Source organism: Amblyomma mixtum, chromosome 1, assembly GCF_055824585.1.
Source record: "Amblyomma mixtum isolate Tamu chromosome 1, ASM5582458v1, whole genome shotgun sequence".
In the NCBI taxonomy this organism is placed as follows: domain Eukaryota; kingdom Metazoa; phylum Arthropoda; class Arachnida; order Ixodida; family Ixodidae; genus Amblyomma; species Amblyomma mixtum.
In genome coordinates, this window is record NC_143012.1 from 88,440,787 (window position 1) to 88,466,768 (window position 25,982).

General features: G+C 48.8%; 1 protein-coding gene across 1 annotated transcript in view; it reads right to left on the bottom strand.

Annotated features, from left to right (window-relative positions):
- Positions 1-645: 645 nt before the first annotated feature.
- LOC149367141 (uncharacterized) overlaps positions 646-25,982 on the bottom strand; it is a 32,564-nt gene continuing 7,227 nt past the window's right edge. Inside the window, exons 2-8 of the mRNA XM_089572753.1 lie at positions 6,877-7,036; positions 4,424-4,952; positions 3,936-4,303; positions 3,483-3,701; positions 3,226-3,380; positions 1,179-2,496; positions 646-1,094 (exon numbers count right to left, since the gene is read on the bottom strand). Of these exons, the coding sequence (XP_089428879.1) occupies positions 646-1,094; positions 1,179-2,496; positions 3,226-3,380; positions 3,483-3,701; positions 3,936-4,303; positions 4,424-4,952; positions 6,877-7,036 (3,198 nt within the window). The remainder of the gene's footprint in view (positions 1,095-1,178; positions 2,497-3,225; positions 3,381-3,482; positions 3,702-3,935; positions 4,304-4,423; positions 4,953-6,876; positions 7,037-25,982) is intronic.

Sequence of the window (25,982 nt, forward strand, 5' to 3'; positions counted from 1 at the left end):
TATATCTCAATAAATAGAGAACTTTAGGGCTCCCATTTCGAGAACTTTTAAGTGACTCCCAAGAAAGCCTCAAACCTCCACTACCCACTTCGGCAACACACCGTGCGCTCTGAGAGCCTTTCATGCTGGCAGTTGCACAGCGCTTATCTAATATTCACGGGGCTTCGTTCACCGCAATTTGTGAAGGGTTTGAGCGTTCAGCTCATTCCTATAAATGACAACGATTCCGGTTTGTTGTTGTTGTTGTTGTTGTTGTGACTGAGAGATGGATGAAGAGGAAATTGAACGGGCCTGCTACTGGCTCGAGCCAAGCCACCACCGCTGCCACGTGCAGATAGAGGAGAGTTAAAAGATCAGAGGAAAGAGAAAAGGAAAGAAAAGACGCGCGTCGCAGCAACAACTGCGTCCGCCGGAGCGGACGCTGCTCAAAAAGAAGCGGCCGAAACCGCGCTCGCCGAAGCGAGAACAGATACTCCGCGTGGCCGAAGCCGCGCTCAGCCTGCCTTTCTCCATCTAACCCCGTATGTACATGGGAGCGCCGATGCAGAAAGAGCACGACCCCACATAAACTGGCAAAATTGTTTCTTCTTGAGAACTCTTGCAAAGAATAGCACAAAGACTAACAGCAAGCCACGTTCGTTCTTTTCAGAAGAAACTTAGGGAATTAAACTGCTCCTTGGCAGGGCAGTCATTCTCGTCGGAGCCGTCCGGGCAGTCCTTTCGGTGGTCACAGCGAGAGTGGCGAGGAATACAAAGGCGTCCAGAAGCACATGCAAACTCGTCACCAGAGCAGCGTCGGCTGCCTTTTGCGCCGCAGTTCATCTCGTCGCTGCGATCATTGCAGTCGTATCGGCCGTCGCACTTCCACTGCTTCGAAATGCACGTCCCGTTGTCGCATCTGAAGTAATTCCCTTTACATTCCAGCGCCAGCTTTCGGCAGGAGTCCGGTTCGTCGGAGCCGTCCTCGCAGTCTTTGTGTCCGTCGCAGAAGCGCGTTTTGTTGATGCAAACGAGGGATCCGTTTAGCGAGACGCATCCGAACTGCTTGTGAGGGCACGCCGACGTCCTCGTGCAATTCTGCTCGTCCGACCCACCTGAGCAGTCACGGTACCCGCCCTTGCACGAGGACTTACCCCCCTGACAGAGCATGCGGAATGTACAGTTCTGCTCATCCGAGCTGTCTGAGCAATCGGGGTCACCGTCGCAGTGCCACGATTTGGGGATGCACCGGCTATTGTCTTTGCACGCCAACTCGTCGTCCGTACAGCGGATTTCCGATGGACAATGCTGCTCGTCCGAGCCGTCTGAGCAATCGGGGGTACCGTCGCAGTGCCACGATTTGAGGATGCACCGGCTATTGTCTTTGCACGCCAACTCGTCGTCGTAACAGCGGATTTCCGAAGAACAATGCTGCTCGTCCGACCCGTCTGAGCAATCGGGGTCACCGTCGCAGAGCCACGATTTGGGGATGCACCGGCTCTTGTCTTTGCACGCGAACTCATCTTTACTGCAGCGTATTTCCTTACAGTTCCGCTCGTCCGAGCCGTCTGAGCAGTCGGGCTCACCGTCGCAACGCCAAGTGTCTTTAATGCAGCGGCCGTTGAACACGCACGTGAACTCATATTTCGAACACTTGTCTACAGAGGTGCAATTCAGCTCGTCCGACCCATCTGCACAGTCGCGGTCACCGTCGCACCGCCAATCAGACCTGACGCATCTGCTGTGGTCTTTGCACGGCTCCTTACCATCCTCACAGCGCAATTCGGGTGTACAGTTCTGCTCGTCCGAGCCGTCTGGACAGTTGCGGTCACCGTCGCAAAGATATTTTTTCCAGAGGCAGTAGCTGTTGTCTTTGCATGCGAACTCATCTTTGCTACAGCCCATTGAGGTAGGACAATTCCACTCGTCCGAGCCGTCTGTGCAGTCGCGGTCACCATCACAGAGCCAAATGTCTTTAATGCAGCGGCCATTGACTACGCACCGGAAGTCATCTTTCCGGCACTCCACCACGGAGTTGCAGTTCTGCTCGTCCGACCCATCTGTGCAGTCGCGGTAACCGTCGCACAGCCAAGTCTCCCTGATGCATTTGCTGTTGTCTTTGCACCGGATCCTGCCTCCCTCACAGCGTATTGGATATGTACAGTTCAGCTCGTCCGAAGCGTCTTTACAGTCACGGCGACCGTCGCACCACCACGTTTTCCGGATGCACCTGCTATTGTCTTTGCACGGCAGCTCTTCTTTGCCACAGCTTGTTGAAGACGTACAGTTCTCCTCGTCCCCTCCGTCTGAACAGTCTCGGTAGCCGTCGCACAGCATATTTTCCACGATGCAGTAGCTGTTGTCTTTGCACGGAAACTGAAATTTTCCACACCGTAATCCGGATGTACAGTCCTGCTCGTCCGAGCCGTCTGAACAGTCGCGGTAACCATCGCAGCGCCAAGCGCCTTTAATGCAGCGGCCGTTGTCCACGCACGTGAACTTATCGTGCGAACATTTATTTAGAGAGGTGCAGTACTCCTCGTCCGACCAATCTGAGCAATCGGGATCACCGTCGCACCACCAATTTTTATCGACGCACTCGGATTTGTCTTTGCAGGGGATCTCAAATGCCCGACAGGATGCACAGTTCTTCTCGTCCGAGCCGTCTGAGCAGTCGACTTTACCGTCGCAGCGCCAGATGTCATTAATACAACGCGAGCCGTTGTCGCACTCGAACCCAACTTTCGAACATCTATAAAAGGGGCTGCAATTCTTCTCGTCCCATCCATCTGGGCAGTCGGGTCTGCCGTCGCACAGCTGCCATTTTTCGATGCATTCCATGCTGTCTTTGCACGGTAGCTTCCAAACCGAACAGCGCGGTCGGTATTTGCAGTTCCGCTCGTCCGAGCCGTCTAAGCAGTCGCGAATGCCGTCGCAGCGCCAAAGGTAGCTAAGGCAGCGGCCATTGTCGCACCTGAACTCATGTTTCATACATTTGGCTGGAAATCTACAACCCTGCTCGTCCGACCCATCTAAGCAGTCACGTTCACCGTCGCAAAGCCAACTTTTCCTGATGCATTCGCTGTTGTCTTTACAGATCAATTCATCGCGTCCACAGTTCTCCTCGTATTTACAGTTGTCCTCGTCCGAGCCGTCTACGCAGTCGCGAGCACCGTCGCACCGCCAATACATGTTAATGCAACGGCGGTTGTCCGCGCACATGAAATGAGGCCAGTTACAAATCGGTAACGAAGTGCAATTCTCCTCGTCCGACCCATCTGAGCAGTCGCGATCACCGTCGCACAGCCAAGTTTTCGAGATGCACTTGCTATTGTCTTTGCACGGCAGCATACCATATTCACAGCGTATCCGAGACGTACAGTTCTCCTCGTCCCAACCGTCTGAGCAGTCTCGGTAACCGTCGCACAGCATATTTTTCATGATGCAGCTGCTGTTGTCTTTGCATGGGAACTGCAATTCTCCACAGCGTAGTCCGGATTTACAGTCCCTCTCGTCCGAGCCGTCTGAACAGTCGCGGTAACCATCGCAGCGCCAAGCGCCTTTAATGCAGCGGCCGTTGTCCACGCACGTGAACTTACCGTGCGAACATTTCCTTAGGGAGGTGCAATTCCGCTCGTCCGACCAATCTGAGCAGTCTGGGTCACCGTCGCACCACCAATTTTCCCGGATGCACTTGCTGTTGTCTTTGCATCGGATCTCACCTACCCCACATAGTGCACAGTTCTCCTCGTCCGAGCCGCCATAGCAGTCGCGTTTACCGTCGCAGCGCCGGTTGTCATTAATGCACTCGCCATCTGGACACATGAAGAGACCTTTCGAACATCGCTTCATGGGAGTGCAATGCTTCTCGTCCCACCCGTTTGAGCAGTCGTGTTTGCCGTCGCAGAGCAAATCTTTATAGATGCATTCCGGTGTGTCCTTGCACGGCAACATACTTCCCTCGCAACGCATTCGGAATGTACAGTTCTGCTCATCCGAGCCGTCTAAGCAGTCGCGAGTACCGTCGCAGCGCCAATAGTAGTTAAGGCAGCGGCCGTTGTCGCACCTGAACTCATGCTGCGAACATTCCCTTAGAGATGTGCAATTATGCTCGTCCGACCCATCTAAGCAGTCGCGGTCCCCGTCACACAGATAAGTTTTGGAGATGCATTTGCTGTTGTCTTTGCACTGGAACTCATCTCTGTCACAGGGATAGAGTGATGTACAGTTCTGCTCGTCCGAGCCGTCTAAGCAGTCGCGCTCACCGTCGCAGCGCCAGTAGTGGTGAATGCAGCGACCGTTGTCCACGCACGTGAATTCATCTGTCGCGCACTTCATTACGGAGCAGTTCTGCTCGTCCCACCCGTCTTTGCAGTCGCGCTCACCGTTACACAGATCAGTTTTATAGATGCATTTGCTGTTGTCGTAGCACGGGATATCTGAGTCGGAACACCGTATTCGGATTGTACAGTCATTCTCGTCCGAGCCGTCTAAGCAGTCGCGAGTTCCGTCGCACATCCAATTTTTCTTGATGCATTTGCTGTAATCTTTGCAAGGTACGGTACCTGCCACACAGCTTAGTTTCACTGTACAGTTCCTCTCGTCCGATCCGTCGGCGCAGTCCCGCTCACCGTCACATCGCAGCGTGGCCGGAATGCACGGCCCACCTTCTCTGCACATGTACTCGCCTTCGGAACACATCGCCTTGTTGGTGCAGCTGCTTTCGTCCGACCCGTCCCTGCAGTGCTGCGTTCCGTCACAGACATGCGCCCAGGCCACGCACTGCTGTACAGTCCTGCACTTGAACTGCTTCTCTGTGCAGAAGACAAGGATTTGGGCAGCGCTTGGAACGACATATGAAGTTCCAGATGCGAGGATGGCGGTCAGAAATAGCAGTGTCGAAGTAAACCGGAGGGATGTTGAAACCGCCCGCAGCTCAGCTTTCATGATGTTCACGATGCAATGCCCACCAACTGCGGGGAAAATACAAAGGTCAATTTCAGAAAGTTATGCGAATGAAAAGTACTCACGCGTTGAGGTCCCTGGTCGAATTCTCCCCGGCCTGCGCTGATAAATGGCTCAACGAAGTGGCTGCTTCTGTATGGGACTGGATGTGCCGAGGGCTGTTCTCTTTGTGGCTAATGCTTAATCCCTCTGGCGAGGAATGCCATCAAAAGGGATCTGAGGATGTGCATTTCTTGATATGAACCTAATCCTGATAAACGTCGGCACTTCAGATAACCGGCTGATCAAAGGCCGTTAGCCGGGCACGTATTTTTGATCTGCCGCCCCAGCAGGAAGTCGTACGGTTCAGGCCGGTATGGAACGAGCCTCGCGCCGGAAGTGTCCGCTTTTCAATTTCTTCAACTCTGAGTGATGATCCTGTTCTTGACAGCGGTCGGGCGGCAGTTCTTCGAAACAATTCGTTATATCTGCGCCAAATTCCACTGTAATTATAATATTATCGAGTTGGACGATATTGTACGACATGTATTTCGGTGTGGTGCTGAGGAGGAAGACGAAGACTTTGTTCTCACGGGAACGCTACTCAAGGGCTCTTCATTGGAGCTACTCATTTCGGGCCCCTGACTATACCCCTATTTTTGTAGCTGAGTTTCTGGCCATTGAGTTGGCCTTAATAAGGATTCCCTGCAGTATCACTCGGGTTATTATGCTCTCAGACAACCTTTCTGCTTTGGCTGCGCTCGAAACCTCGAGTGATACTCCTATGAGCCGTTCCCTTCAATTTTTTATTCCTCCACATGTTTCAGAAGTTCGCTTTCACTGGGTCCCTGGGCACTGTGGCATTGTTTCTAATGAGAGGGCTGATTTTTTAGCAAAGTCTGCCATTGATGGTCCTATTGTCCCTTTCGTCCCAAATACTGTTTACTTGACTCTAGCACGCTTTCAGCGATTACAGCGTTTCCGCACCTTGAGCCGTGAGCCTCTCCTCGCTGCAGCGGATTTTCAACACCTGGCATTTCCGTGGATGTGTAGTTCGAGGCAGTGTGAGGTGTCCATGACCCTTTTGCGCTGCAGGATACCGCGTCTAAATCTTCATTTATGCCGATCGGGGCTTTCGATATCCAACCTTTGTGAGTCTTGTGGCGAAATTGAGTCTATGGAACATTTTTTCCTCGCCTGCCGGCGGCTCCCTGCTCTCCGTAGAATTTACTTGGAGATCCCCCTCGCCCGGATTGGGCTTCCTCTATCTATTCCGATTCTCTCATCCTTCGGGGCAAGCGCCAAGGGATATGCCCTGAAACCAGTGTTCAATTCTATTCACGATAATATAATTTGTTCTTGTAGATTCCTCTGCTAGAATGTGAATTCACAACTTTTCTTTCTCCGTATTTTTTGTTTTGTACAAATTCTAGCTCTGCGTCCCAAATTTTAGATTTAAATATACTCCATTCCCTGTACATGAGTGCGTTTGTATCCGCGATGCACCCTGGCCAATCCCCCGCCGTGGGTATGTGCCACTCAGCCCGAGGACATCATCATCATCATCAACGCTGCCATTTTATTTGCCATTTTTATTTGAGGCGAACCAGCCAACCAACGCTGCCTTCACGTCTGCGTAGACTTTTCGGGATTTGTGCCGTAACCAGGAGGCGCCGGTCCCTTTTCCACACGGCGATGGAAGTCGAGGCTCAAGGGCCTCCCATGAAACTCGGTGGGTTGGCAGCGGCCGTCCACAGAAAACGCCCCTACAACGTTATGATGGCAGCATCCAGGCCACCGCTGTTGCTGGGCCGCTAGTGATGACTCCTCAATCGGCGATGGGTTCCTATGGGTCCTCATTAAGAAGGGCAATAGGAAACTGCGGCGACGTGGACAGTCGTTCGCACCAAGCAAGGCTATGATCGTCACGGCGCGAGGTCCCCCAACACGCACACTCTTGTTTGTTCCAGAGACGCCAAAAGACAACCTCAGCCTCCTTAACAGACAAGCCACGTCCATGTTCCTTGAAGACCTCGGCCCTGGAGGGATTAAAGACGTCAGAGTCCACCTCTACGATAACATAATCGTCCTCGATGCAACGGTGTGGAGCGCACTGCAAAAGTTGACCAGCGTAAACCAACTCGACAGCATTGCGTGCGATCTGATGTCCTCCAAGACAGCGGAAGAACTGCCGGCGTCATTTACAACGTCGACAAGGCGATCGCTGATGATTTCTCTTTCATTATCAAGTCAACGTTCAACAGCATTTCATTAATGCAAGTTCAATGACTTCCGAAAACTAAATGTGTCAAGCTAACCTTGAAGAGCGACTGCATAACATCGTATGTGAAAGCTGGGCATTTTATACACCTGGTTCAGCCTTCCGAGCGCGAGTGCGCGAAAGACAGCAGAGGAACGCGCTTCACGACTCGAAAAGCGTCGCAGCGAACGCAACAGACCAGGCTTAGCCAGAGCTGAACAACGCCTAATTTTTTCTCCTCCACCTCCTCTTCGAGCAAAAGTTCACGGAGGTGAACCAAGGGCCTTCAGATAGCGAGGAAAATTTACGAGCAACTTTAGCGGCTGAAGTGGTGAAAGGCGAAAGCCTGAGTGCTGCATTCTGCTACGCGATTGTTCACTGCATAATTTGTTGGTGCATTAATTAACTGCCAATTAATGACGCTTAAGCTTCGCCTTTAGGAGTGGAACGCGACAGCGTGTTGTAGCGCTGCCACGGAGTCCAAGGAGCGCCACCACCCGTTCGGCGCGATGCGTTGCACTTTGAACACAACGCTTTTTGAGGAAAGGAAATAGGGCTGTAATTCTCTGTCACCTCGGTGGACACCTGAGCCGCACTGTACAGGAATGGAGGAAGTGTGACTGAAAGAAGAAAGAGGGGCCGTAAGAAAGAAAAGGAAAATTGTATTTGAGGAAAGGAAATTCCGCATTAACTGTCTCACATATCTCAGTAGACACCATTAGAAAATTGTATTTGAGGAAAGGAAGTTGCGCAGTTACTTTCTCACATATTTCGGTGGACACCCGTAAAATTTCGCGCGCGGTGACGTCACGTACGACAATTTGGACCAATCTGAAATGCGGACAAATACGCCTCGCTCGTCGGTAAATTGGTTTTTGGGGAAAGGAAATGTATCTGTCTCTCATATCTCGGTGGACACCTAAACCTCGCCGTAACGGGAAGGGAGGAAGATGGGAGTGAACGAAGACACCTTATTCACTAGACGCACCTTTGTTCATTCCAAACAATCGAGCTGGCATGGCGGAGTGGGCGACGAAGAGGAAGAAGCCGTTCTGTGCGGCTGTGCATCAACATGCTCCTTGCTGGAAACAGCGCATCGGCCGTTGGCCGAGGTCTTCCGACGTCTCAGGACACTAGGGACTCGTACAAAGTTGTCCTTCCCCGATTGCCTAGCGGTAATGTTGTCCATAATACCGTTTTCCTGCATGCTGACCTTAAGGGTCACCCGTACCGAGCACCTGACTTCCGTGACGCACTCGCACAGATATTGGATCTCCGGGAAATTTTGTGCATTGGTCAATACCAAAATGAGCCACGTGCTTATGGTTACCTGCGAGAGTAGTTCTTCCAAACAGAAGCTTGTTAACAAAGCGGAGATTCCTGTAAAAGGACTGAGGTCCATGGTGTTCTACCCGGATACTAAGAACGTCAAGGTTAAGCTCCTTTGGCTTCCCCGCTATATGGAGCACCGGAGGATTGTGGAAGCATTAGAGCCTTATGACACGATTCAGTCTGTGGAGCGTGAAAAGTGGCGGTGCCCAGGGATGGAACATATGGAAACGGCGAACCGTGAAATCTCCCTCACACTCAAGGATGGAGTGTCAGCAAGCACAATTCCACACACACTTAATGTTTATGGCGTGCAGGCATTAGTCCTTATCCCAGGGAGACCTCCACTGTGCCTCCTTTGTAGCCGGGTTGGAAATGTACGGCGCCAGTGTCGCACTCCTCGGTGCACCCAGTGCCGACGCTTTGGCCATACTGTGGAGAACTGCGTCTTGAGTTACGCTAACAGGCTGCGTCAAGGCCAGTGGTCACGGGAAGATGACGGGGCATCAAAACACATAATGGATGTGTCTGAGGTTGTCGACGCGACCGGAGAACTAAGTCGTGAGCATCGAATTGATGGGGAACAGAAGGCTTCAACACCATAAATCAACACGGAATCTGAAGCGACTGGCCATCTAGCATCCGCGCCTCCAGATCGAAAACCGCCGGTCCCGGACCCCCCCCTCCCCCCCCCCCCCTGAGTGCTACAGAGACGAAGTTGAACAGAGTGCACTGTGGGGTCAGTTGGTCATACATAATGCTCCTGCTTGGGCCTACTGTAGGCCTGCAGTATGTTCTAAATAAATAAATAAATAATCTTAACGAACAAACGTAGCGTTTAAACAGGACACAGAAAGAACCGCACGAAGATTTTAGGAAGGGGTAAAGATCAATTGGCGAGGAAAATCTTGGTTGTGGTGGTGGTGTAAAACATATATTTATACTATATACAAGATAGATATTGCTTGGACCCTGCCTGAAGGGCCCGGCTCTCACAATCACTAGGAGGGATCCCTAGTCCGGGACTTCTGTGGCCTCCGCGGCGGCCCGGGCTCTTGTCACCAGGGATGGTTGGTCCTGGAGAGTTGAGCAGCCGAGCAGGGCAGACTCCCAGTTCTCTCGGGTGGGGTAGGGGTGGGGTGGGAAAGCAAGATTGGCAGGGCATGCCCACACCATGTGATACGTGTCCGCAAACACTTCCCCACAGTGTGGACACTCGCCCGAAAAGGCCGAATTTAAATGTTTGAGGACTGCCGGGCACAGTACCGAGTTGGTGTAGAGGCGAAGTATCCAACGCTCCTCTGCCTTCTTGAGGCCTTTACAGGGGGTTGGGTATCGGCCGTGAGCGTTTTGATACAGGAGGGAGATCCCCCGAAAAGTAACAGCCGGATTAAAATGAGTAGCCGGATCAGGCGGCGAGAGAGGCGATGCCCGGTGGTTAAGCGCGCGGGCGGTAGTGTCCGCTACCTTATTTCCCTCTATCCCCGCATGTGCTGGGGCCCAGATGATGGTGGGCCGGGTTGGGAAATCCCGGTACTCACATCTGTGTAAAATTTGGAAGGCACGATCTGGAATTTGGCCCTGTTCAAAATTGCGGCAAGCTCCCCTTGAGTCGGTGATAATGACTCGGGACGCTGGATCCGCAGCTGCAAGTGCGATAGCAACTTCCTCCGCGAATGTAGTGTTGGGGGCACGGAAGGTGAGGCCCTGAACTGGGTTGTTTTGGTGGACAACGGCAACCGTGTACCAACCCCCATGGTGTGGACCGGCCGCGTCCGTGTAAAATACCCCTGGTCGAGCACCATACTGCTTGGAAATGGCCTCCGCTAAATATCACAACGCGGTAGTGACACGTGCATTAGCACACCATCTATTTATCTAATGGAAAAAGAAAGAAACTTTCTAAGACGCACTTAATGTTTGTAAATAGTCTTCATGACTGGTGGCTATTCCTCGCCTTTTCGTCTCTTTCTTTTACCGGATTTTTCTAGTTTATCACAGTTTTGTCACTCTTTCAAGTTTGCGCATGCGTGTCTTTGCTCGAGAAGGGATGTGTCTTTCGTTTATCGATTTCATTCAGTTGTAAGTTGTAGCCCCGTCCTGTCCTCTTCTTTCTGTGTCCTGTTTAAACGCTACGTTTGTTCGTTCAGATTATGCTACAGAGACTGCTGTGCTTGCTGCACAGGAACACCTCTTCGCCACAGGACAACGTCCGCTTATGCCTCCTGTGGAGTCAGTCGAGGCGATACAGCCAGTGAATGCTCGCCGATCCACCTCTGTTGCTGATTCTGCTTCGTCGTTGGAGGGTAACGGTGAGCCGTGTGTGGCGTCGATCTCTGGCGTGTCCGGTTCTCTGTCGGCTGTCAGTGTGGCAGCGATTTATGTGCTCCCCTCGGGTTCGTGGGCCGAGGCCTTGGCTGTCTCAGAGGAAGACACGGACAGCACCGCACCTTTGAAACGTCCAGCAGATGCTGACGAGGTGTGTATCGATGGCGCTGACCACAAGGCGCAATGTGTAGAGGCCACGGGAAGGGCGGCGTGAAAGAGGAAGACGATGTCTGCCCGAGAGGTCGCCAATTTGGAGGCGGGCCACCCCATTCAAGGGGACGGCGTTTGTTAGGACTGGCACCAAAAATGGCGAGCGTCGCAGCATATCAAGTCGCTACCTTTAACGTTAGGGGTATGCATAATCGTAGGAGGCAACAGCAGATGTGGCATCTCTTAAAGAAACGGAGCGTGCGTGTAGCCGCTATCCAGGAAACAAAGTTGTCCTCTGATGAAGAGACAGAAGCTGCTCTCGAGCCTTTTTTGTCGGAATACAGCATTATTGTTAGCCACGCGAGAGGCTTATCCGGAGGTTGTATGCTATTCCTGGCGAACACGCTAAAGATGACAGCCATGTCTTATTGCATAGATAACGCGGGGCGACTTATATGTTGTGATCTCAGAATTTCAGGTGTACAGTGACGGATTATTTGTGTTTACGCCCCCATAAAGCAGCGCGATAGAAGGCTTTTCTTTCTGTCATTAGTTGAACATTTGTGCACGGACCGCAATAATATATTGTTGGGAGATTTTAATTGCGTTTGTAGGGATGAGGACCGATCAGTGGTATGTAAGAGATACGACCCTAGTGCTGCATTACTAACCAATTTGGCTTCTGAATATAATTTTGTGGATGTGGGACAGGAAAAAGGCGACAGTATACATTTCACTCATTTTCAGTTTTCCTCTAATGCTCGCCTTGACAGAATTTACGTTTCTGTAGACGCGTTAGCAAGTGTGTTTGGTTGCTGGGTGCAGCCCATCTTCTTCAGTGACCACTGTATGGTGTCTCTTCAGATAGGGAGGTACACTCGGCATGTACTTCACCCTCGATGGGAGTTGTGGAAGATGAATAACTGCCTGCTCTCAGACGAAATCTTTCAGCGTGCTGTTCCTACTTGTTTGAAAGACGTATGGTCACGCCGTGATCTGTCCGTTTTTCAAAAGTGGGACTTGTTTAAACAGGAGATGAAAAACTTGGCAATTGAGGCCTCAGCAAGAATCGCTTTCCTGAAGAGACATCACCTTCGTGAGCTTGGGCGCACCCTAACGGAGCTACATGAGCTAGAGAGGGTTAGCCCGGGTGGCTGTCTCGAAGAGATTAATAACGTAAAAGCAGAGCTTCAACAATTTGCGACAGAAAGATATACGGGGGCCTTGATAAGATCTAGGTCCCGAAGGTTTCTTGACGAGCAACCTTCTCGTCGGGCCCTGAGTGATGAAAGAGAGAATGCTCTTGCGAAGGAAATATTGGAAATTCAGTATGGTGATTGCACATACAGCGATGCGCCTGGTATTCTTGCTGCTTTCTTCGGCTATTATCGGAAGGTGTTTGGCAGTTCCGAAGATCCAAATCACGGTTTCGATTACAGTTCCTTACTCGGAAACTTCCCTCGAGTTGACGATGAGAAGTGTGCTATAGTGAAGGGACCTATCACTTTGGATGAAATTCAATCAGCCATTTCTGGCCTTCAGAGCCAGAAATCTCCTGGGCCAGATGGTATTACTAGCGAATTCTATAAAACATTTTCGCCTTGCCTAGTGCCTGTTTTGATGGAAGTTTTCCAAGCATCTTTTGATGTGGGTGTCCTGCCTCCCACTTATTCTGGGCACACAATATTAATTCCCAAAGCAAAGATGCTAATCGGTTGAAAACTGTTGAGGGATATCGTCAAATTTTCCTCTGCAGTGTTGATTACAAAATTTTTGCCAAGGTTCTTTCCAGTCGTCTGCAGCTCGTCATTATGGACTTGATAGGTTCGCATCAGGTCTGTGGTATTAGAGGCCGCAGTATTCAAACACATATCCATATTGCACGTTCAGTATTAGCGACAGTATCAGATGAGACAGGCCAAGTAGCTATGATTCAAATTGACTTGGCGAAGGCGTTTGATAAAGTTCGGCACAATTTCTTGTTCGCGGTCTTGGAGTATGCAAATATTGGTTACGTCTTGCTCAAAGGCATAAGGCTGTGCTATAAGAACTCCTATACAAGGGTTATTGATAATCAGGAGCTAACGAAACCAATGCCACTAGAAGCATCTGTTCGTCAAGGATGTCCACTGTCTCCATTGTTGTTTGCCCTATATCTGGAACCCCTCTGTCTCAGTATAATTAACAGCGCAGCTATCCGCGGTTTGTCTCTGGCTCAATGTGAAGTTAAAGTTCTAGCCTACGCTGATGATGTCGCCCTCTTTTGTTCTGACAAAAAGAGTGTACTTGAGGCTCTAAACTTGACTAAACAGTTCTGCGATGTATCAGGCGCGGCTCTTAATTTAAAGAAATCCAAAGGCTTTTGGTTGGGTTATTGGGGAACTAGGCCAAGCCAGTTCGGTGGCATATGCTGGGACTGTAGCCCTCTTGAGTACCTAGGCATTCCGCTGCACCAAGTTCGCAACAGTACAGCCTACTGGGATTCACAAATTGTAATTCTACGGCGGCAAACACAGGCTTGGATGGGTAGGGAATTCTCAGTGTTTGCGAGGGCACAGGTCTGTAACATATTTTTTTCCCAAAACTCGCGTATGTCCTGCAAGTCCTGCATTGTGCGAGGAGGAAGGTGCAAGCAATACACAGAATATTTGCAACATTCGTGCCGCGCTCTCAATGGGAGCCCATGAGGCGTGTCAACTTGTTCCTTCGCTTAGAGGCTGGTGGAGTAGGCCTTGTTCACCTGTTCGTGCGTCAACTTGTTTCCCGCTTTTTCTTTTTCAAATCGGCAAACAACCCGTTTCTGTTAGCTGTGCTCATTAGGCGGCTTAGTTTTCATTTGCCTTACTTATTCGCACCGACTGTGCAGGCTCGTGAGGGGACTTTGTGGGGATTCCTTAAGGAGGTTGCTGACACTTTCAATTTCCTCACTGTGCGCTTCTCTTTAAATTACCTGAATAGCCTCTCGAGAAAACAGATGACCCAGGCTCTCACTGAGTCCTTGTTCCCTACACCATTGTATCGGCAGCCTTATCTGAGGTCTTTGGACATCAGTGTTCTAAAGCGTGTTAGGCGGATGTGCATTCAGGCAGCCGCTAAAACGTTCTTTTTCAAACTACATTCAGCGACGCTGCCTGTCAATACATTTCTTAATGACAAGGGGATGTTTGTACCCTGGAATGTCAATTGCCGTCTTTGTAACGTGCCTGAGACAATTGATCATTGCTTCATCCTGTGCCGTGATGCCATGTTCTTTTGGGACATACTACAACGAACTCTTATGAAGGACACTGAAATTACACCATACACTATTAGATTTCTGACTGTTGGCAAAAACTCTGTTGTGCCTTATGTTCTGTTTGTGTTGATGGGACTATTCAGTCTTTGGAAAAGCCGTACGATGGACAGACATGCCGAGGCACCAAGATCGTCCAAATCTGGGTTTCGCGAACAGTGTGCTTTGGTGAGGAGTGTATATGCAGCACGCGAAGAACCTCCAAGCTGGCTACCGTGCCTAGATGCATGTGTGTGCCTCCCTGAATTTTGATGTTTTGATGGGGATGCAGTGTTGAGTTAGGGCTATGGCGGCCTTCTATTAAGCAGCCCGGTAATTTGAGACGCGAACCAGTCTGATTGAAGTTTTCCTCCTTTCTGCGGAAGTTCTTCCATGCAATAAAGGAAAAAAAAGAGCTGCCATGGCGGAGTGGTAGCGTGCTCGACTCGCACTCCGGAGACCGGGGTTCGATTCCCAAGCTCGGCCATTTTCTTACTCGGTTTTATTTAATTTTCTGGTCTGACTAGAAAGGTTAATTAGACTAATTGGTTAAGTAAGCAATTAACTAAACTCAGTCAAACTTACTTGAAGCGTCACTATACGATCCATTTAATTGGTTGCATGGTTAGTAGCCAAAGGACAATTGGCCCCGTTTGAAATTCGCGCACTGCGACGTCACGACCGTTTCCACCAATTGAAAAGCGTGACATTTCTGTCGACAGCTCCTGCTCACAACGATGAGGCATTAAAGGCTTCCGCCTTAAAACACGTAACCGATTAGCCCCAAAACCGCGTTGCTTCTTAGCAAATAAAGGAATAAAGAAGAACCTAGTGTATGCGCTACCTTACGACTGTATGCTAATGGGCAGATGTCTCACTAGATGGGGAGGAAAAGTATAAATTATCAAATTAAATTTTCCGCTCTCAAAGCACTAAACAGTCTCAAGTGCCTCCGTACTTTTTCTCTCAGACCGCCTATTGGCTTTAAATTTCTTGCGTATATTTTTTAATACATGACAACCGAGTAGTCAGTTGTGGGTTTACCTTATTTTGGCAGAACAATAGCTGAATCAGCAAAACATAAAAATGCTGTCACCTGAACTGCAACAAGGGCACAAGTCAGCCAAATGGTGCTCTGCAGTTGCTTCGGATCGCAGGCAGGTGAAAAGCAATCTTTCATATTTCTGCAAGCGTAAAGGTTGTTTTTAACCGCTAACATTCTGAAAAACTTTGATTCTGCTTCGTGCCCTCGGGTAACAATGTCCTCGCTCAGCCCTGCAAAGTGCGCCCGCGATGGTGAAAATGAAGTTATCGGGCATCACAACCCGCTTTCCTCCATATGAGATATAAGGAGCCGTACATACTGGTGGGAGAACAAGAATAACACGCGCGTTCTCCTAACAGGTTCCGTTCTTTCAGCGGGCGTGCATCCTGCTTGCACAAACGGTAATCGAAAAAAGCTACTAAGCGCAGTTTCCGCGCCGTCTCAAGATTAAGGTTCCCTGGCACGAGCATTATACGGGGCATCTTGACGACCGAGGGGGCACGAGGGCCGACGTATCGCGAGTGGAAATAAATTATCCGAGAAAGCGGAACATGATCGTGCTCGGGCTCCGAACCTGCGTCGTCTGCTACGCACGCGGCCCCAAGGGCCGCAGACGAATCCTCGCTCGGCGACAGGGAGCGCTTGTGTTGGTTAGAAAAAAAAGAAAAAGCCACGCCACAGTTTCGTATTATACGGGCGTTCCCGTCGATGGCGAGAGACGCTGAATAACGTTTCCCGCTTGAGGAATAAATAAATGTGTATAACACGGGAACAGTTCGGTGAAGGCTGAGCACAGAGGAGCCGGAAGGCGGACGTAACAGCGACGAAGGTTTTTGCTGATTGGCTGGAAGGGCGCTATTATTAATAAACAAGGCAATCACGTGATGTCATGATAGCATAGATCAAAAGCTGATTTGCTAGAAGGAAACCAAATCTCATAGGCAAGCAGGTGATACCAAGGTCGTACTTCGCCCTGTGCTAGTTGGCACTTTTTAGTAATTTACACGTTCAGTGCTAAGGGCTGGGACAAATAGGACTCAACACATGACTAGCGCCAGTCAGGTGTTGGGTGTTATTTGTCCCCCTCCTCAGTGGTAAACATTTCAGTTAGCATGAAATTATGTTTTGATGCCACAGAACCAACGCTGATATAGAGTAAAGAAAACAATCGTCGTTTTTGAATACTTCGTCAAGTGATGCATGACCGTCATAGAGGGAATGACTATTCGTAAGAGAAAAAACAAATTTTGACCGTAACGCGACGCGATACGAAGGTATGACATTGCATATCTATCATTTATTTCGAAGAAACCCTTGCCTCTGGTCGCTTATTGTCTTGTGATGCTACGCCGTCAAAGATAATTCGGTTACTGACAGCCGTAACGCCTCGAGCCGTACCGTGAATCATCGCACCAGGCAGAGCTGCATGCCGTGTTTTCTAAACAGCCTGTTGAGCCAACTTATCTAATTTTCGAAGACGTCCAAGCACCCTACGTAGCGTCATTGTGCGCCCTGTTGTATGGCATGACCGAAACTGCGCTGCAGTCGCTATATCGAAATAACATTATCGTCATCAGCCAGACCGAAAAAGCTAGAAAATCATACGGACATCTTCGCTACTACTCCTGGTCTAAGGCTCTGTCCCCGACTTTGCAGCAAATTGGCGTCATTTAATCGGGCCAATGATTCCTGCTTGATGAATTTGCTCCAAGTTCGGCACTGTGTGGTATTCGATTGTGTGTTGAACCGTACTCGCACTTTCATTTATACCCATACAACATTAGCTGCATTTACCGCAGACAACCTTATCCGGTAGGGACAGGGCACCTCCACAAATATCGGCGCATGTGTTTTTGTTTCAGAGCCAAAGCCTCAATGTACAACTTTCGGTTTCGATGTGGATGAGGCAATGGCCTTTAATGCTTTAGAAGGTCAAACCGGTCTCAACTGCTTGGTCATATGGCCCAATCTATGGTAGTATGACAACGTTATCATATGACCATGACCAATGGATACCTGACTTTCATCTTAGACCTTGACCCTTGACCGTTTCCTTTGAGCTCGACTAGGACCTTGGCATTTTATTTGAGACAATGGGCACCACATTGACAATGACCTTCATTGACTCCCAAGGTAAAACCGAACTCAACTGCTTGATTGTATGGCCCAAGCTACGGTAGTATGACCGCATGATCATAAGACTATGACCATTAGGTACCTGAATTTGATGTTTGACTTTAACCCTTGACCTTGAGTTTCGATTTGAGACAGTGGACATCACTTACCGCAGAGTTTTCACCTCTGAGTTACCCAGCCTCTAAGTGGAAGCTATTACTTTACAGAGCGTAAAACAGCCTTCACCTTAGTCAAGCCACAGCAAGGTGGTGATGAAGAATTTGTTTTGCAATAATAAAACGTTTATATCAAACGAACCATGTCTCAACATGCTAAACAATGCTTTCGCTCGTATAACGAGGTTCAAGTCACGTGGTTATCTAGGCGAATACGTGATTAAATGTTAAACCTGATAACGTGGTCAAATCTGTCTGGCTTTATCATCTGGTTATCGTCTAGTTTATCTGTCTGGCTAACTCGTTCATTGTATCCGCCATTAGCAGTCGGGACTGGTTTCCCCACCAGACGGCGCTACGAGGGGATATGGGCTGGGCATCTGTCGAACCACGGGAAGGTAAGAGTAAAATAGTATATGAAGAACGCATGAGGAAATTGGGCGATAACAGGTGGGCAGCTAAGGTATTTAAATAGTTATACAGAAAGAGCGTTGACTCACAGTGGCGGAAAAGAACTAGAAAACTAACCAGTAAGTATGCAGGTCATGAGGACGGAGAAAGAAAGAGCATTAAACGACAGGTTAAAAACGCGGAAGTTAAAAATTGGATGAATTCAATGGAAAAGAAACATAGTGTAGAATTATATCGATACTGGAAAAGGCAGATCAGCAAAGAATTTTTCTATGATAACTCAAGGGGCAGTGGCCTACATTTTGAAGCTAGGTCAGGGTGTCTTAGAACGCGCAGCTACAAAACGAAATTTAACGAAGAAAATGACACATGTGCAGTGTGTGGTAGATCTGTGGAAACAATTGAACACCTCATAATCAAATGTGATGGTATCCATCCGGATGTCGATGCAGACACAGTCACTCTTCCTGTGGCCCTAGGGTTTAAAGATAACAATGGTCATGTAAATAAATCTCCAGTGGAAGTTAGCAAAAAGAGATTGGAGGATTGGTGGCTGAAAAGCAGAGATGTGGCATAAGGTTAGAATTGTAGGAAACCGTAGGTAAAGATGATGGCGATTCTTAATGAGAAATTCCAACACAGTAAACAAAAAAATAAAAAAAGAAAACCTGAGCATGGTGGCAATTGCCACCACCCCGTTTCAAAGGGGGTGCTCCCGTCCGTTCGTCCGTCCGTCCGTCCACCGACCGACCGACCGACCGACCGACCGACCAAATCCAACTAACCAAATCCAACCAACCAACCAATCAAATCCAACCAACCAAATCCAACCAACCAAATCCACCCGCCCACCCACCCCCCCATCCATCCATCCATCCATCCATCCATCCATCCATCCATCCATCCATCCATCCATCCATCCATCCATCCATCCATCCGTCCGTCCGTCCGTCCGTCCATCCGTCCATCCGTCCATCCGTCCATCCGTCCATCCGTCCATCCATCCATCCATCCATCCATCCATCCATCCATCCGTCCATCCGTCCATCCGTCCATCCGTCCATCCATCCATCCGTCCGTCCGTCCGTCCGTCCGTCCGTCCGTCCGTCCGTCCGTCCGTCCGTCCGTTTGTCCAAACTGCTGGTAACTACGCTACCAGCAATTGTTCGCTGAACATTTCCTTCACCAGATGAATTTAATAAATTTGAGGCCCCGCTGAAGAATTGCGCGCAGAGTGCTAACTGTTCTCGTTATTGTTAAGTTCTGGTTATTGTTAAAGTTATCGGGTCCCGCTTGCATCGCCTACTAAATTACCTAGTTTCTAGTTCTTATACTAATAACTCATGTACGCATCAGTGCATGTCTCTGAATCACTTCACTGACTCAAAGACCACAACACATTCACTTGGTTCATAATTAAATAGCTTTAAGGCACATAAACAAACAAGACACATAGGTAGGTGACAGGACGAAGCGCCATCCTGCTTCGTTGTTGACACATGGGTAGGTGACAGGCGCTTCGTCCCGTCACCTACCACTGTGTCTTGTCTGTTTTTTGCGCCTTAAAACTGTTTAATTATGAACCAAAACCAACTAGCCCAGCAAAAAGTGCTCGTAGACGATATTCACTTGGTTCACACTTGTTCAGTTCGAACAAAAAAAGGAGACTTTTGTTGCCTAATAGTAGCGTGCCCACACCTATCTAAATTAACAAATTTTATTTTTAGGTCATTTATTTATTTATTCTTTCCTTCCAATGGGATCACTCGCTCACGGCCAACAAAGTCTACGACGGCACCGCGCTTTTCTGAAGCATGGGACCCCTAAGGCAAACGCGTTAAAGCTCGAAGGAGATGGGGCCGCGGTGGGGAGTGAAAGAGGGGGAGCTTACGGCGCGAACAGGTGAGAGAAGTCGCGCTCAGTTTGCGCTGATTCTTGCGTAGTGACTTCTTAAACGCTTTTGCAGACAGCCGTGATGCTGCGAAAGACCCTTACGAAATTTTTTTACACAGTCCACAGACTGTCCATAGACTTCTTTATATAATGTTTACAGACTCTTTATAGACAAATCCAACGTTCACACCCTAGAATCCCGAAGGAAGGTTAGTCGCCTCATCTTGCTTCATCACTGCCTGCAAGGAAAAATAAAAATGAAGTTGCCTAATTGCGTCAAAGCTCATTGTACGAGAAGAACCAGACAGAAGCAGGGACACTCACTAGACAAATTTTCGCCCGCACAAACACATTTAAAAATAGTTACTTCCCTAGAACTGTATCCGAATGGAATTCATTACCTTCTCATATTTTTCTGTCCAGCAATTTTGTAGCAGAGTTGGACCATGATCTCTTTATTTCATGAGATTGGTTTCTTTTGTGTTGCGATGCCTGTCTCTATCTTCAATTCTGATTGATTGTCTGACTTATTATTTTTTTTCTCTGTATGCATATGCTTGTCATTTTTTGTATTGCAAAATGTTTGAATGTGCCCCTCCTGCTAGGACCATGCATGGTTCGCAGTATTTCAAATAAAACAAATAAAAATATCCTAGAGAACAGTCTAGAGGCAATACAAATTCTCTGGACAGTCTATAGACAATCTTTAGATTTATGGCCATACACTTTTAGTTTACTTTTATCTATAGACAGTCTATAGACTACGACTAGACAAAAATTATCTGTAGGAAGGCAATAGAGTCTATAAGAAGTCAATAGAAAGTCTATACACGACTTTTATAAGGGTGGACCGCAACCACCTCCGAAAAAGCAACTGCGGTGGATGCAGTGTTTTATTTTGTTTTTATTTATTTGTAGCTCACAGAACACAAAGAGCATTGGGTGACAGGGGCATATAAAAAAAGAATTTCCCGAAAAACAGACGGTAAACGGACGACCCACAAGGCAAATACACGAGTGAAACCCAAAGTTGACCGAAAACAGAGTAAAAACAACATCTGAAGATGAAAATTGAAAATACATACAAAAGTCAAAAGGCGAATAATCGAAAAAATGATAACCCAGTACAAATGAAACAGTGGTATATCAGAAGAGGGCTGAGTCGGTCTGGTTGGTTCATGTTGAATGGTTCGAAGAAACAGCGCTGACGGACGGGACGGAAGAAGACGAGACAGACACAGGCGCTGTCTCCAGCGCATGTGTCTGTCTCTTCTCCCGTACCGTCCGTCAGCGCTATTTCGTCGTATAACAGAAAAGAAAACATTTACAGAAACTGGGAACGTAGTAGAACATTTACAACGATACTAAAGTGATAAATGCATATACGTGGTCTGTTCTGAAAGTAGTAGGACTCATTTTTTTCAACAAAATTTCAAGGTAGCACCCTTCCGCACCTACTCACTGTTGCTAATGAGTTTTGCAGTTTTCCTACGCCTCCAGGAACGCCTGGACCAGAATGCTGTTCAGCTCCCTCGTCACGGTCTGTTGAACCACCTCGACCGATCAGTGATGTTTCCCCTCGAGCGTCGATTTTATTCTCGGGAATAGAAAAAAGTCTGGCAGGGTCAAGTCGAGGCTGTAGGGGGGCTAAGACAGCGTTGCCGCCTTGTGCTGGACAAAAAATCGGGGTCCTCATTCAGATGACGAAGAAGATCCTACCGGTTGGCCTTTTCCTCCTCTGACAACACTCCCGGCACCAACTTCGCGCACGCTTTCCTCATGGATAAGTTTTCTGTCACGATCCCAAAAACTTGGGTTTGAGGAATGCTCAAGTCATCAGCAATCATTCTGACACTCATTCTACGATCACTGTTAAGTAAATGTTTCCCTCGCTACACATTTTCGTTGGTCTTGCTGGTCGAAGGGCGTCTGAAGCGGTCGTCTTACTCCACTCTTGCCTTACCTTCTCGGAAAAGCGTGTGCCTATGAAAAACTCCTGATCTACCCATGGAAGCGTCACCGTAGGCCTCCTTAATCATGTTGTGAGTCTCTTTGCCCGTTTTACCAAGATTTACTCAAAATTTGATCGCGGATCGATGATCTGGTAAACGCTCGACGATTCTGCTTGACGAGACGTTTCGACAGGGGTTCACAGTACAAGCGACCTCCTCTTTTTAACGGCCGAGAGCCGACTGCCGATTTTCCCCAGCATTCCCAATATCCCCCTTCAACGATCCTGCACGCGCAGACCACCTCTCGTCCGCCCGTTCGCCCAGGAAAAAACCAGTCCTACTACTTTCAGAACAGACCATGTATACGCGTATGTGCTTTTAAAACACTCCACGATCAAAAAAATTCTCTGCCTCTCCCGTAACCGAGACTAGAGTAAGCATGAAATGTTTACGGGCCTAACACATTGGACAAGAATGTACAGGGTGGTCCACTCTAAGTGCGAACACAGTTCCGCGTTGCCGCGCTCCGCGGAGCGCCAGCGGATCCGGCGCGTTCGCGCATCGAAGCAAAGCCGCGCAGGCGCACAGGGGCCCGGGGCAGGAGCTTCGTGTCGTCTGCTACAGCGCTGCGCGCACCTCAAGCGAGGTGCAAGCGTGGTGCGCGTTCGGCGCGATGCCAACGCGACGCTTTTTGAGGAAAGGAAATTACGCAGTAATTCTCTGTCATCTCGGTGGACACCCGAACCGCACAGTAAAGGAAAGGATGAACGCCACCACCCGTTCGGCGCGATGCCTTGCCCTTTGAATGCAGCGCTTCTCCCCCTTGTCCTTTGAACGCAGCGCTTCTCCCCCCGGGCCCCTGTGCGCCTGTGCTGCTTTGCTTCGATGCGCCGTATGGCAACGAAGTGTATCGTGGCATTTATGTGCTTTTTCCACGCGCTATTAGAAATCGGAAATTAAAATTCCGTGCATTATCAAACGCACAGCGACTAATATCTTGATAAACATTGAGAAGGCACTGGCAGCAGTTATTTTTTGTGACTCCTTTGGAGACCAACCAGCGCTTGCATGCCGGTCGCGTAGGAGGGCTTACAGAGTCTCGTTAAATCTCGCTAAGTCTCGTACGGTGCCCGGATGTTCTCGTTTCAGAGCCCGGATGACTGGAATTCAGTGCCCGGATGACTGGATTTCAGTGCCCGGATGACTGGATTTCAGTGCCCGGATGATGGCTCTCGGTCTCGGCGTGACGTCACCACACTGCCGACAACGGGGGCTAAAAGCATTTCATGCTTAAAAAAAGATTATGTTGTCAGAAAATCATTCCACAGCTTAATTGTCCTGGGTGACGCAGGTGATTTAAATGACTGACTTTTTCTACATATTATATATACGGTTGAAGTTGAGATTATCATGTAAGAGCCAGGAGGAGCGGGGAAGTGATTCCAGGGGAAAAAACGAAGGGCGGGTGTAAACGTATCTAGAAATAGACACTGATATGAAAATGGACGACGAAGTTCAAGTATCTGCATATCATTGAGGCTTTTAAGCTGGGAGACACTACAGAGGTAACTAGAACTGCTTAAAATGTACCGGGTTGCCCTACTGTTAATGGCTCAAGCATTCGAATGAGATAGCTTTGAAGGAGACACCATATATATTGTTACGCCCAGGGTTTATTGAGACCAGGACGGAGGACTGAAAGCAGCTGGGTCCGCTTGCCGAGCACGAGACACCACCAACGTCGTTCTCCTCATCTTCGGCTTAGTCAGCAGCGCCTACCATGTAGAATAATAATAGGTAGAATTGGCCTTTTCATGGGCGTCACAAAATAAAGCGAACTCAAATTGTGGACCAACAGATGTTAGATATGCTAGTTTACGAATAGAGCTAGGCGAGCTTTGCAGGCTTCGGCGTATGAAACCCAATGCCCTCGATGCTTTGTTGCAGACTGTTGATGTGTGACAAGACCATAAAATATTTGGTGTGAACTAAATGCCGAGATATTTGTGCGACCTAACTGTCGATAGGAAGTTATTTATAGATTAGTTGATGTTATAGATACAATGCTCGCGGCAAAAATTCGTAGATCTACATTTTAGATAGGTTTAGAACCATGTGCCAGTTTTTACATCAATCCATAATGGCGTTAACATCACTTTGAAGGCTCAGCTGGTCAGTCTCTAAAGTGCTCTTACAGTAAAAAGCACAGCCATCTGCGAATAGACCTAAATGGGATGAGAAGTTGTTGGGAGGGCGCTTAATGTGAATTAAAAAAGTAAAGGGCCACCGCTGTGGCTCAGTGGTTACGGCGTTCGGCTGCTGACCCGAAAGACGCGGGCTCGATCCCGGCCGCGGCGGTCGAATTTCGATGGAGGCAAAATTCTAGAGGCCCATGTACTGTGTGATGTCAGCGTACGTTAAAGAACCCCAGGTGGCCGAAATTTCCGGATCTCTTCACTACGGCATCCCTCATAGCCTGAGTTGCTTTGGGACGTTAAACCCACACAAACCAATAAAAAACGAACCTAAAAAAGTAAAGATCCAAGTTCACTTCCCTAAGTTACACCTGAGGTTAAGTCACATAGTGATGAGCAAGAGCCATTGACAACTAAGAATTGTTGACGTAATGAGAGAAAGTTAAGAAGCCAAAATAATTTAAGAGAACTAAGACGAAGTATAGATAATTTGTAAACAGTCGGCCGTGTGCAGCTCTGTCAAATTCTTTTGAGGAATGTAAAAAAATCAACTCTGTCAGCTGGTTATTATCATGTTCCTCAGCTGCTGGAGTATCAGACAGATACTCTAGCAACTTCTCTGTTTCAGGCCGTACACATTCAAAGGTTTGCGAAAAAGCCCGCACTGCCTTGCCCAAGCGAGGCGATTTTTTTTGTGTGTGAAAAGATTCTCGGCCTCTGAAATGTCGCTTAGGTAGGTGCATGGCTGATCATGTTCGATTTAGAGCAAGATCTACCACAAAATTGCTAATATCGGTTTTGAGTCAGTCATGAATCGGCAGTTGAACACTGAACCGGAAGATACATAGACGTCTATGGGGGTCGTTCGCAGAGGTTACGCTGCTGATCACGGGAACGGGTTCACGTTATTCCCAATGTGCGGGCCTCGCACCTCGTGGGCCGTTACAAACAAATACGCGTCGTCCTTTGTGGCTTCAGCGTTCTTCCTTGAAGCAATGAGAAAAGCACGTTAGTGGTTTTTGAGAAGGCGAAATGACACACTAACTGCCTCACTGTTCGGCGGATACCTCAACCGCGCCGTTAGGGAAAGAAGGAAGGTCGAAATGAAAGATGTGTCTTCTTTTTTTTCTTTTGTAGTTTTAATCATTAGGCGAATGATAAAGGAGGAAATAACCTTACTTTCCGGCGGATACCTCAACCGCGCCGTTAGGGAACGAAGGAAGGTCGGAATGAAAGAAGATGTGTCTTCTTTTTTTTCTTTTGTAGTTTTAATCATTAGGCCAATAATAAAGGAGGAAATAACCTCACTGTTCGGCGGACACCTCAACCGCGCCGTTAGGGAAGGAAATAATTTCGACCACCTGGGGATGATTAACGTGCCCTGACTTCGCAGGGCACACGTGCGCCTTATGGATTTCGCCTCCATCGAAACGCGGCCGCCACGGCTGGGTTGGAATCCGGATACACCGGCTCGATAGCCGCGGGCCCACTGAGCCACCACGGCGGGTACGTTGCAACTCGTTCTCGCCAAGGACAGCAAATCCGGGCGATGCCACCGCAACCGGGCAAGGGTTACGTCGCGCCGCTCTACACCACTGAGAGGTGCTCGTTCTGTGTGATAGCATAGAGGCCTTGTGCGACAAAGCGGCAACGCTTCGCCGCATTCAACTCTTAACGGTAGCTTAAGAATCTTCCAAGTTTCTGCCTCAGTATATAGGCAAATCAAGCTGTGTTCGAATTTCGGAGGAGGGAGTACCGTAATTGTGGGTCAAGTTTTAGTGCGAAAGCACATACTTCGATGGATCAACCCCGAGAAAGGTCTTGGGATGTTTGTATGCTAGCGGTGTTTGTATGTAAATTGGTAAATTGGTTTTTGAGGAAAGGAAATGGCGCAGTGTCTGTCTCACATATCTCGGCGGACACCTGAACCGCGC